The sequence below is a fragment of the Mesoplodon bidens genome, assembly GCF_964165515.1.
Source record: "Mesoplodon bidens genome assembly, chromosome: 2".
NCBI classification, from domain to species: domain Eukaryota; kingdom Metazoa; phylum Chordata; class Mammalia; order Artiodactyla; family Ziphiidae; genus Mesoplodon; species Mesoplodon bidens.
Genome location: NC_138177.1, coordinates 148987755 through 149005408, shown reverse-complemented (window position 1 = coordinate 149005408; position 17654 = coordinate 148987755). Strand labels below are relative to the sequence as shown.

The window sequence follows — 17654 nt, the reverse complement described above, 5'->3', positions numbered from 1 at the left end:
TCGATGAAAAAAATATTTACAAACTAAAAGCTGAGAGTTGTTTTATTTGGTGGCAATTTTTAGGACTTCAAGCCCAGAAGGCAGCATCTCAAGTAACACTGAGAGAACTGCTCCAGGGAGGCGAGGGGGGAGCTAGGATATACAGGAGCTTTGCAACAAAGGGCAGGTACTGTTAATTAAAGAAAACCAGAAATCCCAAGTTAAGGAATTTAGCGCTTTTCTATGCATGGGAAGATGCAAGAAAGAGTCTGGGCTCACTGAAATCATGCCTTTGCTATGCACCTCAGCTATCTGGGGCCAGTATCCTGTTTTCATGTCTTGAAATCAGGGCTCACCTTAGGGAGTGGCTGCAGTCTGATGGCTGCTAGATGGCAGGTATTCTTTGTTTCCTTCCTAAATTCCCTTAGGGCTCATCAGCTCACCTTCGGTGGTGGCTGCACAGCTTCAATCACTGATGATCGTGACATCCTTTGTTTCCTGATATGGCAGGCAATATTCCATTTACCAGTGTGCTATACTTCAATAAAAAAGGCTTGCAGTAAATAGAATAAAAAAGAACATTCCCCTTCCAGGATTGTTGTGAAGACTCAATAAATTAATGTTTATAAAGCCTAAATATACATAAAACATAAATGCGCTGCCAGGGTCCACAGTCCGGATACAGAGAGCACTAACTTTTACCTCTTGAAGGCTGTAGTCCCAAGGTCTTCCCTGTTACTGTCAACCTCTGTGTTGCGGCTGTTCTCTGGACCTCAGTTTGCCTGACCAAATAATGGGACCAGCTTAGGCGTTTTCAGGGAACTTGGCCAACCCGGCTCTAAGGAAGAGAATAGATTAGAGTGGGGCCTGTAGTCCTTAGGAGGAGCCGACTGCAGAAGATGTCACCACGTGGCAGCCGGGCCACCTCCCTCTGGCCGCAGAACGAGAAAAAGTTGCCCAGAGCGGCCTCGCGGCGGCGCGCGGTGCAATATGGGCCAGGCAGAGGCGTCCCCGGCCCCGCCTCCGGGGCCGCTTACTTGGCCGTCGGCGCAGGCTTCACTAGCCCGGGAGTCCTCCAAACTCGCGCTGTGGGGTGTGCCCAAACTCCGCCAATCTACCCACCAGCATCCTGAGGAAGAGATAGTGCAACCACCCAGCTCAGGCGTCCACTCCCCAGCTTGTTTCTGGGGACAGGGGCGGGGTCCACCACTGCGCGTGATGTTGAATGCCCGGCCCCAGCCCCTCCTCTGGGAGGAGCTTCTTCATCACCGCCAGACTTAAGTCCCGGTGTCCAGGCTCAGGCCAGTTTCTTGCTGCCCACCAATCCGGGAAGCTGAGGCCCATTGGGTCGCTAGCAGGGCACAGGACTGAGGTGAAAAGCCATACTTCCCTGCTAACGTCCTGTGCTCGTGCCGAGGTGAGTTTCTCTTCTGCTGCCCCATCTTTGTCGTAGTGGAGGTGGCCTCGAACCTTCACTACAGATGTGTCCGCCCGCGGGTTAGAGCGAAGAGCAAATGCTGAGGAAGCGGCCCGACTTGGTTTCTGATTTGAGCTTCCTCTTATTCGCTGAGTGATCTTGGATAAGTTCTCAGTTTCTCTGGACCTCATTTTTCTCAGCGGTAAAATCAGTTCCTACATCAGAACTGTATGTAATAAGAGTTAAGTGAGATAAAGCTCTTAAAGCTCTCGGCACATACTATCAGGAAGTTTTGGTTGCCATCTTCCTTTTGTTTACCCACCAACACGATTTTTTGAGGAACTCCGGCTTTAATGTGGAATTGCAGAGACGCTTCTCATAAGTGGCAGGAGGGGCGTGGGTTCGCTTGCTTAGGCACCTGCCTTGGGTTTGGGAAAGCCAGGGCATGTTTTTCTGTTGACCCACTGCTCTGTTAAAGTGAACAGAATCTGAACCTTCACCGGATGGGGTTAGTATAAATTAACTCTCCCTTCAGCCTGTCCATACTCTGGGCTGCAGGACCTCCCTTAGAAGAGTCTTGATGATTCTGATCAGTCCTGTTACTTTTCCCAAGGTCTCAGTTTTCTTATCTGTAATACAAGAGCAACCCAAGTATCATCCTTTCTGGAGTCACTGGGATTTTTTTTTTTTTTTAACCGAAGATGATGGTAAATGCTTTGTTATTTTCCAGAGATGATTTTTTCCAGGTTATCCAAGAAGTAAAGGAAGAAGGTGATGGAGGCAGTGACTTTATCAAATGACCCTCCTGCTGACAAGATCTCCCCCATTTGCCGCTGTGTGTGGGGTGGGGGAGGGAGCAGGCACTCAAGCAGCTACAGGTTTAGGTAGATGATAGGCCCTGACCTCAAGGAGTACCAAGATTTGTGAGGGAAAATGAACAAACAAATGCAGTGATGTGCACAACTGTCAGGACATGGGAGGAACGAGAAATTTAAGCTGCTATCTGAAGGGTGACCTGCAGTTAGCCAGGCAAGGGTGGGACTTGGGGGAGGAAAGTGTGCAGAGGCCTGGAGTCAAATATGGTGGCTGGTTCTGCAAAGCCTGGAATATGGAGTCTGAAATGAAGAGGTGGAGAGATGGGGGAGGTGGGAGCCAGGTTATAAAGGGTATTACCAGGGAGTCTGGACCTTATCCCGAGGGTAGGAGAGATCTACTGGAAGAGATCCTGCGAATCACATGGTCAGATTTGGGGACTGCTTTGTGGGGAGAGGGGACACACCGGAAGCAGAGAGATCCCTGGTTCTGGGAGGGGTGGTCACAGCTAGAGCAGTGGCCCTGGAGTTGGACAGGGATAGGCTGGATAAAGATTTAGGAAGTATATATTCTTTTCACGTACATCAAGAAGTCCAGGGGCTTCCCTGGTGGCGCAGTGGTTGAGAGTCCGCCTGCCGATGCAGGAGACACGGGTTCATTCCCCGGTCTGGAAGGATCCCACATGCCGCGGAGCAGCTGGGCCCGTGAGCCATGGCCGCTGAGCCTGCGTGTCTGGAGCCTGTGCTCCACAACGGGAGAGGCCACAACAGTGAGAGGCCCGCGTACCGCAAAAAAAAATGAAAAAAGAAGTCCAGGAAGTGTTATTGCAATCTTAGGTTTTACATTACAGTTTAGAGCAAACAGTGTCTTTTGTAATATTTACAAGTATTTACAGGATTTTTTATGCAGCCAGATAGACCAAATCTTGGCCACTGCTACATATTTAAGGTGGCTTTCCGTCCTGGCTTCTTCGAAACCAGAAGATAACCACCCCCCCATCACCTGTCGAAACCCTAATCTGATAATGCTCAGAAGTGCCTCAAACAAACTGAAATACATTAGATGGCTTTTTTAAGACCCCCATGGATTATACTGTAGACAAGTTGTCTGGTTTGCTTTAACACTTGTCATCCAGGGCCTTGAGTCCCTGGTGAGATAGAGTATACAGAAAGAAGAACATGGTCAGGCACTGTGCAGAGTACTTAAAATCTCTTTAGAATGGGGGAGCTGAGATTCAAGCCCAGGTCTGTGCCACCCCAGAGCTTGAAATCTGTGCTGTGTTGCTGGATTTGATAAGTATACTTTTGGACATGTTGAGTCTCACTTACCTGTAGGATATACAAGTGGAGATGTCCAGAGGGAGGTGAATATATATATTCACTGGGGTGCGAAGAATTAGTGATTAAGGTGATCACTGAAGACTTGAGCTTGACTAGGGAGTGAGAAGGGACTGAGGACAGAACGCTGAGGGACATCAATATTTATGGGGAGCAAAGAAGAAAGGCCCATCCAGCCAGGGAACACTCACGTGAATACTGCTTCCTCTTCTTCCTGTGTTTTCAAGTTTCCTGTATCAAGGCAGCTCTAGAGCCCTCCTCTGAGAAAGGAAGACTGAGCCCCAGAGAGAAGGAACCTAGGCACTGACCTGGGAATAATAAAACCTGAATCCTGATACTACCCTCACCCCCCTCTCCCCACACACCCAGCTTTTCTCTCTTTTCCATCTAGAACCTCTCCCAAGATAACATGAGGGCTTCTGAATTCTGCCAGAGGTCCAGCTAGGCAGATGCTGACAAGCTCAGAGCCTATTAATGCAGGGCTGACTGAAAGGCTGTTGCACCAGGCAGAAGATGAGGAAGTCAGGAGCTGGTAGAGGATGACTTCCTGTCCTAGAGGAAAAAATCTGTCTTCTGCCTTCTGTTCTGTCCTTTGGAGCTCTTGTTCTTTGCAGATCTGTGTTTGCCGTTTCTACCTCTATGATTCCTGCCCCTCCAAGCCTTAGCCTTTTTTTTTTTCTTTTTAGAAACTTTATTTTCCATCAACCTATTTCCATTTTAAGAGTTTGTGGAAGAACAGCTTAAGACCACTCAGTGGTTGTTCCTACCCACTCGGTGGCCTGAGCAGTGGGAGCTACAGACCAGTCTTCAGTGGCAGGCTGAGCACTCCAGTCTTCAGGGGGAACTGCTGAATAGGCACAGGGCACCTGCACGCCTTAGGACCAGTCCGCCACCTCAAGCCTTAGCCTTTTTGGTTTTCAGTTTCACAAGCAAAAGGGAGAGGCAAGCATGAGGTTCTTCCTTTTCCTCTGAGGCCAGGTTTTTGTTCACACTCTCAGCCTGGGTGTAATTTCAGAGCCATCCCTTGTGTTCTGGTAAATCTGGGAGAGGTCAACAGGTCATGGGTTGAAGATCAAGCCTAGGAAACCAGCCACAGACCCTGGTAGCAGCTAGCAGGCTAGTTCCTCCTGTGAAGTCCAGACATGTTTGCCTGATCCCTGGGCAGGTTGGTGCCCCTGGGAAGTTTGGTAATGAAGAGTATTGCTTTCAGTGGTCCGTGGTTTGCTGCCCAGATTGAACATTTTTGTTTCAGCAGAAAGGGTAGCCTCCATAAGGTTATGCTAGACTATAAAATTCTTCCTGAGTCAGAAGTATTAGGAAAGACAATTTTGTTTTGTTTTTGTTTTTGTTTTTTTTTTTGCGGTACGCAGGCCTCCCACTGTTGTGGCCTCTCCCGTTGCGGAGCACAGGCTCCGGACGTGCAGGCTCAGCGGCCATGGCTCACGGGCCCAGCCGCTCCGCAGCATGTGGGATCTTCCCCGACCGGGGCACGAACCCGTGTCCCCTGCATCGGCAGGCGGACTCTCAACCACCGCGCCACCAGGGAAGCCCAGGAAAGACAATTTTGGTGTGTTGGTTATAGTTACAACTTGTCCAATTACCTGCTCTACCATAATACTCTTTTTTTAAATAAGTTTATTTATTTATTTATTTATTTATTTTTGTCTGAGGTCCCCCCCCCCCGTACGCGGGCCTCTCACTGCCATGGCCTCTCCCGTTGCGGAGCACAGGTTCTGGATGCGCAGGCTCAGTGGCCATGGCTCACGGGCCCAACCGCTCCGCGGCATGTGGGATCTTCCCGGACCGGGGCACGAACCCGTATCCCCTGCATCGGCAGGCAGACTCTCAACCACTGCGCCACCAGGGAAGCCCCCTGAGTTGGGTTTTTGTTGCTGCGCACGTGCTTTTCTCTACCGTTGCGGCGAACGGGGGCTACTCTTCCTTGCGGTGCGCGGGCTTCTCATTGCGGTGGCCTCTCTTGTTGCGGAGCACGGGCTCTAGGCATGCGGGCTTCAGTAGTTGTGGCTTCCTGGCTCTAGAGCGCAGGCTTAGTAGTTGTGGTGCATGGGCTTAGTTGCTCCGTGGCATGTGGGATCTTCCTGGGCCAGGAATCGAAACCTTGTGCCCTGCATTGGCAGGAGGATTCTTAACCACTGCGCCACTAGGGAAGTTCCCCATTTGGAGACTTCTGATTTTCATAGCTCTCCAAACAGGGTTGCTTCAATCACCCACCTGCTTCATTCAGTTGGAAATTTTCATGTATCTGTAATTTCCTGCTTTCTGCTGCATTGAGGTCCTGTGTCTAGTTCCTCTTCCTGGAAAGACTCTTACCCTTGACTCTTGGGACTGTCCCAACTCATTCTTAAAAGCCAGTGTCATTATTCCCTGGTTCTTGCCCTACAGAACTCACTTGTTTTTCTGTAGCAGAGTGTACATGCACATGTATTTTATAGGTCTGTGTTTACTTGCCTTTTCCCGCCTCTTCCATCAGCTCCTCCTTGAATAGTTGGCTCTGCCACTTAGCTGTTGATTTGGGGCAAATAATTTTACCTCTCTGAGCTTGTTTTTTTCATCTAAAAAATAGTATACTTCCCTTGTAAGACCGCACTCAGGCCTAGCAGCATGGCCAATCAGACCTCTGTAAGAGGGACTCAGAGTCTCTGTAGTTCTGACAACCTCTTGGGAACATTCATTTCATCCTTTGAAAAGGGACCCTTTCCTGAGCCAGTTCTGTCACCGGGTCTCACTTTGTCTCATAAAGGCCTTTGTCTGTCTTACACTGGTTTGAGACCTCATGTAGTTAAGGCTGGGTACTTCTGGGAAGCCACCTCGCCTTTGTTTTTAGGTTTTAGAGCTCTTTAGCCTGATGGAAGAAGGGCAGCCAGGCTGGTGGTCCCGTTGGTGTTTGTCCAGGAGTTACCGGCTTTGCTTGGTTCCAGGCACCTTGTCTCAGCTCACAGGCATATACACATGACTCTGTTTTTTCTCCTATCACCCCTGTGCCCCCTTCCTGTTTTACAGGAGTCTTGATCAGTGGGCCCAAGCAGCAGCACTGACCCCACACCATTCTCTTCCCATCTTTGTTTCAGGGGGCAATGGCGGCTTCCTGTATCCTCCTGCACACTGGACAGAAGATGCCCCTGGTTGGACTGGGCACCTGGAAGAGTGAGCCTGGCCAGGTGAGAGATGGGAGATTAGGAGGGGAGCTCCTTGCTCCTCTGCTCGGGAAAAGGCACTATTCAGGAGAGGGTGTCTGTGTTTTTTCTAGCAGCACCCCCCCAACTATACTTCACCTCAGGTGGGATGAGCCTGGAGGGCAGTGGGAAGAAACAAGGCAAGAAGGGACCAGCAGTGAGCACTTGGCTTCCACAGCTGATTCAGAGGAGTGGTTGAGGGGCCCAGCACTGCCTAGAGTGTAGGAAGGAGCCCTTTCCCTGACTGGATGTGCACTGCTGTGAAGGCATGGGACCTCTCTGTGCCTGGCCCTATGCTGACCCCTAATATGTCACTTATCACCCTGTGCTGTGATCACGTCTCCTGTTCCACGCTGGGTTCCTTGAGGCCAGAGGTAGGCACACAGCAGGTATTAGGGCTTAAAGAATAACTAGGTCAACTGTTTAGACCGAAGGTCGGCAAACTTTTTCTTAAAGAACGAGGTGGTTAATAATTTAGATTTTGTTAGACAATTTGCAAAATGGAGGTGATTATGTACTTATGTAACTATTTAAAAATATAAAAATCATTCTTAGCTCAAGGGCCAAAAAAAAACCAAAAGAAAACTGCTAGAGTTTAGCAACCCCTGGTGTAGACCCTTCCAGCTCAGGGAGCCTGGGAGCGGAGACATTTTCCTAGATTGACACAGGTAGAGATTCAGCTTGCACCTGGGGTGGAGCATCTCCTCAGGGCTTGTTCCTTGTGCTTGGAATCTGAGTCAGAGTTTAGAGCAGTTTGGGAGGGACTCTGGCAAGGAGAATGGCCTCTTCTCTCTGGAATTTAGGCTGGGATTTGTGGTGTGGCTGGATGAACTCTGCCTTTTTTCCCTTTGCTTTCCTTCCTACAGCTGCCTAGGAGCCTGGTTCTGTAGGCAGGCACTGACATGGCCTGGGACAAGTCCAGAAGCTAGATGAAGGCAGTTGGTGACAGCCAGAGCCAGGGCCAAGATTGGGGGCAGGGATGGAGGGGATGGGGAAGGGTATGGAGCGGTGGGAGTAGGGTCAGGTATGAGGGGCATATGTCTGGATAGTAAGAGCTACACCCAAATGGGGATCTTGAGTGGCAGGGGCCTGACACCCTTGGTTCTGCTCCTAATGCCATGTTAGTCTGGTTTTTAACAAATTGACTGACCTGTCCTCCTCCTTGGTGTCTGCTTTCTTCTCTTCTGGTGGGGGACTCTGGGCCCAGCTTCCATCTCACTTCTCTGCCTTCCTTCATTTTCTCCCCAATCACCTCTTCTGCTCGCCTGAGTTCTCTTGGTCTACATGTCTTCCTAAGGGTCTCTCTCCATGTGGCCTTGCCCTGGGAACTATTTACCTGTGTATCATGTTTCCCTAACCAGCTCCCCAGGGCTGGGGACCTGTCTGCATGACTACACTTCTGCCTTCTGTCCTGTGTCAATGTATCCATCCACCTTCTGAGCATCTAGCTGAGAACACATTGTTTGTTCTAGCTGGGCCCTGCTGAGATTGCTTGGAAGAAACCTTGGAGGTTAGTGGGGTGGGGACAAAGGGTTTGGGGTCTCTGAAGAGACTTCTGGTCCCCGAGACTAGAGCCATCTTCTCACTTCCACTGCATGGATGACTGCAGTGGTAAATTCCTGCCCCCTCCCCGCATCAGTGACCCTCAGGAGGGCAGTTTCTGGTCCAGACCAACAGAGCTAAAACTTCTGCTTTTCTCACCTGGCAGGTAAAAGCAGTGATTAAGTATGCCTTGAGTATAGGCTACCGCCACATTGACTGTGCTGCTATCTACGGCAATGAGACTGAGATTGGGGAGGCCCTGAAGGAGAATGTGGGACCTGGCAAGGTGAGGACTGGGGCTACAGAGGGGTGGGGTGAGAAAACTCAGAGGCTGGGGCTGAGGCCTGGCGAGAGGGATCTGGCATCAGCTTCCTTCTAATTCCTCTCCCAGAGGTGAGGGTGGGTGAGATTGGGTGCCCTTGGCTCTTCTAGCTATGGACCCTGCCCCCTATACTAGCTGGTGCCTCGGGAGGAGCTGTTTGTGACTTCCAAACTGTGGAACACGAAGCACCACCCCGAGGATGTGGAGCCTGCCCTCCGGAAGACACTCGCTGACCTCCAGCTGGAGTATTTGGACCTGTACCTGATGCACTGGCCTTATGCCTTTGAGTGAGCCTTGCCAGAGTCTTCATCCAGGGAATCAGGGGTTGGCGGAGTCATGTTAGTAACTTTTTGTAAGTCACAGTAGCAGAACAGGAGAGGAACACTCAGCCTTTTCTGCTACAGTTTAACTACAAAAAAGGAGTGCAGCCTCACATGGTGTGTATCCTAGGGTGTGCATGGGTGGTCCCTCCTACTGCCTTTGTACATTAGGGAAATGTACTAGCTTCTGCTGACCTAGGCCCTGGGGTTGTAGTAGAGTAAGCTCCCACAGAGGGTGTGAGAGGAGCCGACCATCAGCTCTGTGCTCTGTGCTTGAAGAAGGCTGCAGGGGCATGCAACTCCCCAAGGTGAAAGGAGTTAAGGAAGACTTTCCAGAGGAGAGGAGATACAATGTGTCTAGGAAGAAGAAGAGGGGGGATGGGCATTCCATATAGAGTTAACACTTGGGTTATGACCTGGAAAGGTGAAAAACCATGCTTGTTTCTCATTCTTGGCCCTTTACCCTTTCTGGGCTTGGATTATGGGATGTAGCGTGGCTAGACGGGCAGGTAGGCAGGAGCCTGGCATTTGTGCCCACACCGAGGGGGCCGTCTTTCACTCAGGCGGGGAGACAACCCCTTTCCTAAGAATGCTGATGGGACTATACGCTATGACTCCACCCACTACAAGGAGACCTGGAAGGCTCTGGAGGCACTGGTGGCTAAGGGGCTGGTGCGGGCACTGGGCCTGTCCAACTTCAGCAGTCGGCAGATCGATGATGTGCTCAGTGTGGCCTCTGTGCGCCCAGCTGTCCTGCAGGTGAACACAGCAAAGATCATTTGGTTTGGGGGCAGAGTGTGTGTGTGTGTGTGTGTCTATGTGTGTCTATGTGTGTGTGTGTATGTAAATGAGCATGAGTGAGCAGATGATGGCTCTACTTCAGAGAGATGGCTAGAAAGTTGTCAGAAGTGTGGTGCAGAAATCCTCTGCTTAAGGAAGGCATTGAAGTGTGGGAAGAGAATGAAATAGTGGAAAACTGTCTAGAGAGTGAGAAAAGCAGGTTGAGGGGAAGCAGGGGGTCAGTGATGCAGGGTTGGTCACGATGTGCATGTCTGGGTGGGGCCAGCAAGCTGGCTGTGGCCACCTCGTGATGATAGGTTGTTTCTTGGCTCAGGTGGAATGCCACCCATACCTGGCTCAGAATGAGCTGATTGCCCACTGCCAAGCACGCGGCCTGGAGGTGACTGCTTATAGCCCTCTGGGCTCCTCTGATCGTGCTTGGCGTGATCCTGATGAGCCTGTCCTGCTTGAGGAGCCAGTGGTCCTGGCACTGGCTGAAAAGCATGGCCGGTCTCCAGCTCAGATCTTGCTCAGGTACAAGCAATCTTGGGGAAAGACAGTCAGGTTAGGGAGAAGGCTTCTGGGTTGGGAGGCAAGGGTTGAGGGGTTCCTTATCCAAATGCCTTGATGAGGCTGAGAATCCTGCCGTGTCATCTGGGGAGAGGCCACTCTGAGGCATGTTCCCTATTACTATGAGGCTCAGGGGTTCCAGGAGCTCAGAGAAGGCTGCATGGAGGACCAAAAAAAAAAAAGTGCTTATGTGTACTGACTCCAACCTCCTCATCTATACCGCAATCCCCCACTCAGGTGGCAGGTCCAGCGGAAAGTGAGCTGCATCCCCAAGAGTGTCACACCTTCCCATATCCTTCAGAACATCCAGGTACTTGGTGATGTGTCTGTCCTGTCTTCTTTTTTTTTTTTTTTTTTATAAATTTATTTATTTATTTTTGGCTGAGTTGGGTCTTCTTTCTGTGCGAGGGCTTTCTCCAGTTGTGGAGAGAGGAGGCCACTCTTCATCGCGGTGCGCGGGCCTCTCACTGTCACGGCCTCTCCCGTTGCGGAGCACAGGCTCCAGACGCGCAGGCTCAGTAGTTGTGGCTCACGGGCTTTGTTGCTCCGCGGCATGTGGGATCTTCCCAGACCAGGGCTCGAACCCGTGTCCCCTGCATTGGCAGGCGGATTCTCAAACACTGCGCCACCAGGAAAGCCCCTGTCCTGTCTTCTTTAGTCCATTGGGACACAGTCTGGCCCTGACTCTGTTTGGCTAAGAAGGCATTGTTCTGGAACCCCAACTTCCACTCGCAAAACTGGCTTTCCTGACCGACCCCCCCCCCGCCCCCCACCCTGCTCCCATCCCCAGGTGTTTGACTTCACTTTTAGCCTGGAGGAGATGAAGCAGCTGGATGCCCTGAATAAAAATTTGCGATTCATCGTGCCCATGCTTACGGTGAGTGTGTATCACCCCCCAGAGTCAGGGAATATGAGATTTGGGACAGGATTCTGCCCTAAGTCTGGCCTCAACCTTGATGGTCACAGGCTTGGCAGGATGTTGTTGGTAGGATTGCTGTCCTGGACACAATGGGCTCTTTTTTCTTTTCTGAGCTCCACGAAGTAGTCTGGGTGAGGGATAAGGCATGTAGCCTGTGAGTTCCAGTCCTGCATCTCGATACCTTGTAACCTAGAACAAGTTATTTAACTTCTCCAACCTTCAGCTTCCTATGTGTAAAAAGATCCCATTTCCTGACACATAACAATAACCCAGTAAATGATATAAATGGGACATTCTCAACCTTGTTAGAGGTTTCCCTGTTGCACATAGGGAAATAGAGTTCCTTATCCCAGCTGAGACTGCAAACTCTTAGGGGCAGGGTCAGCCACGTACCAGGCTGTGGGTTTGGTGCTGGAATGCCCTTGGCACTGTCGCATTCTCTGAGGCCCTAGCCTCAGTCAGTGCCATCTGTCATAGTGCTGTACGCAGGTGTGGCTGTTGAGTAAGATTCTTGGGAAAAGATGTTCTGGGTCTTTGGAATGTCAGCTCCTACTAATGGAGTCATCTGTCTCTCTTTCCAGGTGGATGGGAAGAGGGTCCCGAGAGATGCAGGTCACCCTCTGTACCCCTTCAGTGACCCATATTGAGACCACAACTTCCTGGCTTCCTTTTCATCTCTCCAGCTATAACGTCCTGCCATCCCCAGAAAGAAGGAGTTAATAAAGCCATTGGAGTATCCATCCATGATACTTGCTTGTCTTATTTGTCTGGTCAGACCTGATATGGAAACAGTTTCTTTTAGGGATGCTGGGTGTGACCTGCCATGAGTCCAAACTCTCTTATCTTTCTTGATTCTGGAGAAACCAGTGTGCAGCTGAATTCCATGTCCACCTTCATAAATTATAAGGTATATTAGTGGAGTAGCGCCACCTAAAGGCATCTCTTAGCACTACATGCCATCCCAGTGTAGTCTTAGTGAGAATGCCAAAAGTTGGTCACTTACGGACTGAGATCAGGGCATCGAGAATACTGTGGTTTCTTCACACTTCTGGGCATGGGTCTTGAGTTCCTGCATCCCGCCCACCCATCTAGTCAGTGCCTAGATTTAAGAATATGAAGAGCCAACAAAACTTACATTCTGAAGTTTGGGAATCCCAGCTTGGAAAATCAGGAAAACTAGGGACATGGTCTTTTTCTCTATAACACTATAGTCGGTGTGCATAGGCTACCTGAAGGAGGCAGAGTCAGCACCAAAGTTTGTCACTGTACCTAAGGTCCTATCATATATTTTGTGGTCCCACCAGAGACTGAGGTTTTGGGTTTTTAGCAGGGTTTTTGGAAAATCCCTCTAAACTCCGGTCACACAAAACTCATTTTAGTTTTCTAGTTGAACCATTGCTCTTCATTCAGAAAATATTTATGGAGTACTTAGGCACGATGTGAGACCCTGGGGATATAGCTATAATCAAGACACATAGGTCCCTACAGTTTACGTGAGACAGACTAATTGCGTAATTAGTTTAATTACAGTTGGAAGAAGTGCTATGAAAAAGCGCAGAGTGAGAAGCTTACTGATTTAATCGGCTGAGATCTGAAGGATGAGTAGGGAATAATTAGTTAAAAGAGGTGAGAGTGGTAATAGTGTTCCATGCAAATTGGATAGCCTTGAAACTGAAAGAAGTTGTTTGAAAAACCTAAAGAAAGAAGTCTTTGTGACAAACTGAAAGTGAGCAGGGGTGGAATGGCATGAAATAATGCTGGAATAAGGTAGGGACCTGGTGATGTAAGGCCTAGGAGACTGGGTTAAGACTTTAGGTTTTTAATTTTATTTATTTAATACATTTATACCTTTATTAATTTATTTTTGGCTGCGTTGGGTCTTTGTTGCTGCGCGGGTTTTCTCTAGTGTCAGAGAGCGGGGTCTATTCTTCGTTGCCGTGTGCGGGCTTCTCATTGTGGTGGCTTCTCGTGGAGCACGGGCCCTAGGCGCGCGGGCTTCAGTAGCTGTGGCTTGTGGGCTCTAGAGTACAGGCTCAGTAGTTGCGGCGCACGGGGTTAGTTGCTCCGTGACATGTGGGATCTTCCCGGACTAGGGCTCAAACCCGTGTCCCCTGTACTGGCAGGTGGATTCTTAACCACTGTGCCACCAGGGAAGTCCAAGACTTTAGGCTTTTTAATCCTGAATGAAGCAGGAAGCCATGTAAGAGTTTTGAGCAGGAATAACATGGCATGATTTGTGTTTTAGAAATACAGTGCTAGTGCAGTGGGGAAAATGGATTAGTGGGATAAAAGTGGTTGTAGGGGGGCTTCCCTGGTGGCGCAGTGGTTGAGAGTCCGCCTGCCGATGCAGGGGACATGGGTTCATGCCCCGATCCGGGAGGATCCCACATGCTGCGGAGCAGCTGGGCCCGTGAGCCATGGCTGCTGAGCCTGCACGTCCGGAGCCTGTGCTCCGCAATGGGAGAGGCCAAGTGGTTGTAGGGAGGCATGTTGGAAGTTAGTCTTTTTATTTTATTTTATTTTATTGAAATATAGTTGATTTACAATGTTGTGCCAGTCTCTGCTGTACAGCAAAGTGACTCAGTTATACACATACACTATTTTTTTAATATTCTTTTCCATTATGGTTTATCACAGGATATTGAATATAATTTCCTGTGCTATACATTAGGACCTTGTTGTTTATCGATTCTAAATGTAATAGTTTGCATCTACCAACCCGAGAAATTAGTCTTTTGTCTCTGGTCCTTTCTACCTGGAACAATCCACCTGTTAGCCTACAGTTGGATGAACATCTATTGCTTAAACATTCAGTTTAGCTGTTACTTCCTCTGGGACATCTTTGCTGATCTCACCCTCCCCAGGTAACTTGCTGTATGATTCCATAGCTCCCTTATACCCTTTCACGATCCAACTTTCCACAGTTATGAGGTAGCATGAGTTTGAAATGTATTAGTTTGTTGGGGCTGCCATAACAGTACCACAGAGTCGGTGATTTAAACAACAGAAATTTGTTTTCTTACAGTTCTGGAAATTAGAAATCTGAGATCAAAGCATCAGCAGGATTGGTTCCTTCTGAGTGACATAAGGGAAAGGTTTGTTCCAGGCCTCTCTCTTTGGCCTGTAGATGGACATCTTCTCCCTGTATCTTTACATTGTCTTCCCTCTGTGCACATCTGTGTCCAAATTTCTTTTTTTGTTTCTTTGTTTTGTTTTGTTTTTTGGCTGCACCACATGGCTTGCGGGATCTTAGTTCCCTGACCGGGGATCAAACCTGGGCCCCAGCAGTGAAAGCGTGGAGTCCTAACCGCTGGACTGCTAGGGAATTCCCTGTGCCCAAATTTCTTATAAGGCTGTCATATTGGATTAGGGCCCATCCTAATGATCTTATTTTAACTGAAGACCCTGTCTCCATATACAGTTACATTCTGAGGTACTAGGGGTTAGTACTTAAGTATATGATTTTGAGGAGGGAGGACACAATTCAGCTCATATCAGGAAGTGAAATTTGTCATAACATCAAATTATTCACTAATAAGTTGACTACTTAGAAATTATTCTTAACTCAAACATCTCACCCTGCTTAACATTAGCATTTCTCTGTTGACATCTTTGTCTAAATCACTGAGCAGTACAGCGCACATCCACTGAAAAGTGAAATTGCAAGTCTTGCAAAAGTTAACAGTACCTTATGAAGCAATGGAAGTGATGTTGGAAACTTAACACATCATACCCAAAGCTATTGAAAAGTGAGGATCTGACCGTTAATTGGGAAAGAAAATCAAAGATGAAGACACTAGACTTCAAAAGAGGATGTTTGGCTTATCAAAGTATTAAGGAAGGCCTTTGGGAAAACTATTAAGTCCTTAAGTATTTTTGCAAAAAGGATTCTTTATATGATTGTTTTGAGTAAAAGACCACAAACTCAGATTTTAAAATGAGATTTGCCTTTATAAGACTACATTCTAGAGGAAGGGAGTGCTTACCAGCCAGAGGCTAGCACCACCACACTCCATTTCCTTACATCAGAATTTTTTATACACAAGTACAATCTAAGACCCCTTTCAGAAACTGCCCTGCAGTCTGCAGGGAGGAGGGGATATCTCACAGTCAGGTAGGAAAACTGAGACCTTGTGACATTCTGTAGGAGAGAGAATATGAACCTTGTAGTCAAAGTCTGGCAAACTAACAGATAAACAACAAGGTCCTACTGTATAGCACAGGGAACTATATTCAATATCCTGTGATAAACCATAATAGAAAAGAATGTAAAAAAAAGAATGTATATGTGTGTATAACTGAGTCATTTGCTGTACAGCAGAGATTGGCACACCATTGTAAATCAACTATACTAAAAAAAAAAAAAGTCTGGCAAACCAAAAAAGAATACTTGGTGAAAGGGGACTGATAACATACATATGAAAGAGGTCACAGTATTTGTCCAGGAAAATGTGATCTATGAAGGATTCCTGATATTTGTCCAAAGAATTAAAACATTGAAAATCACTTTATTGGTTTGAGATGTTAACTTCTAGAATGTTCATGACAAGTTCTGTTGATTTTCCTCTTTGAGGATCATCTGCACTTTGACATCTGTATATTCATAAAGCTATAAATATGCCTGTCCAGATGTGTCTTTGTTTTGTTTCACTACCTCTTGGGCCTTTGGCCTTTTGAGGTTTTAATAGGTTGCTTTATACAACATGACAAGCAAACCTGAGCTAGTATAATGAATACATGGAGAACATATATTTTTGCCAGGATAGTTAATCCACATTTAATTACATTTAAATATCATTCTGTTTCATTTCCCTACATCCAGGATCTACCTGAATTAATTAAAGAGTTGTTTTTCTCTCAATGGAGTGGAGAACCAAGATTGTTTCTTTAATTTTAGGGATGTTTCTTTCTAATTGACTTTATTTAATAACTTGTGTTGACAACAGTGTAAACATCACCTTGAGCTATGATCATGAGGTCAAGAGCCATTCAATTCTGCCACAACAGAGGTAGATGATACTTCTATTTGTGGAGATCCAGGGTGTCATTTTTTGCATTAAAGCTTTACTCTAGTATTCCAGAGATATTAACATGACTTGTGCTGGCCAATGGGAAAAAAAAAGTGATTATGTGTTGGTTCCGGGTGAAAGCTTTAAGAACAAGTGTGAGTTCCAACATATTCTCTCTTACCCTCTGAAACAGTGACAAGCAATACTCTATATTATTTATGGTCGCTGTTCCATCAGCTTGAGACCCAGAATGAGGATGACACAGAGCAAAGCCTCCAGCTGACCTGAGATGAAAATATAGTAAGAGTGGAAACTGAATCTTATTGAATGAAGCCATTGAAGTTTTGGGTTTACTTGCCACCGCAGCAAAATCTACCTTTTTTTTTCTTAATTTAAAAAATATTTATTTATTTATTTTGGCTGCGCCAGGTCTTAGTTGCAGCATTTGGGATTCTTAGCTGCGACATGCAAACTTCTTAGTTGCGGCGTGCATGTGGGATCTAGTTCCCGGACCAGGGATGGAAACTGGGCCCCCTGCCTTGGAAGTGTGGCGTCTTACCCACTGGGCCACCAGGGAAGTCCCTACCCCATCTTAATTAGTACAGTTAGCTAATATTTTATTTATGATGTATGCAGTGACATTCATAAGTCAAAGGGGCTTACAATTTTATTTTTTATATTTTCCTATTTCTGGAATCAAGACTACATTACCTTTGGGAATTCCCTGGAGTTCCAGGGGTTAACACTCTGTGCTTCCACTGCAGGAGCATGGGTTCAATCCCTGGTCAGGGAACTAAGATCCCACATGCTGTACTGCACGGCCTAAAAAAATAAAAAAGACTACATTGGGACTTCCCTGGTGGCGCAGTGGTTAAGAATCCGCCTGCCAATGTAGGGGACACGGGTTCGAGCCCTGGTCCAGGAAGATCCCACATGCCGTGGAGCAACCAAGCCCATGCGCCACAACTACTGAGCCTGCTCTCTAGAGCCCATGTGCCACAACTACTGAGCCCACGTGCCGCAACTACTGAAGCCCGCATGCCTAGAGCCCGTGCTCCACAACAAGAGAAGCCACCGCAATGAGAAGCCTGCGCACCACAAGGAAGAGTAGCCCCCACTCGCCGAAGCTAGAGAAAGCCTGCGCACAGCAACAAAGACCCAATGCAGCCAAAAATAAAATAAATTAAATAAATTAAAAAAAAGACTACATTAACATTTCTTTCTTTTTTTTTCTTTTTTGCTATACATAAATGCATGTGTTCAACCCACCATCTTTAACTGAAAGTCTTCCCTAAATCTTATTAATAAAAATCTGAGTTCTATTATTATCCTAGAAAAGTTTTTGCTTTTTTTCTACGTATGGAAATGTTTCTTGAAAATGTGTTAACCTCACCTATAAAACCATCTGGGCATTTGGGGGGAATGGTAGGACGTCTGATTACCATTTTCAAA

The 17654-nt window shown here is 47.6% G+C and overlaps 1 protein-coding gene across 1 annotated transcript; it reads left to right on the top strand.

Annotated features, from left to right (window-relative positions):
• The first annotated feature begins 1030 nt into the window (after window positions 1–1030).
• On the top strand, window positions 1031–11940 carry AKR1A1 (aldo-keto reductase family 1 member A1). The gene is made up of 9 exons (XM_081226024.1): window positions 1031–1396; window positions 6636–6725; window positions 8449–8568; window positions 8740–8891; window positions 9488–9683; window positions 10039–10238; window positions 10512–10584; window positions 11065–11151; window positions 11775–11940. Exons 1-9 carry the CDS (start codon window positions 1205–1207, stop codon window positions 11838–11840), a joined length of 1176 nt encoding a protein of 391 aa, XP_081082150.1. The 5' UTR covers window positions 1031–1204; the 3' UTR covers window positions 11841–11940.
• The last annotated feature ends 5714 nt before the right edge of the window (window positions 11941–17654 follow it).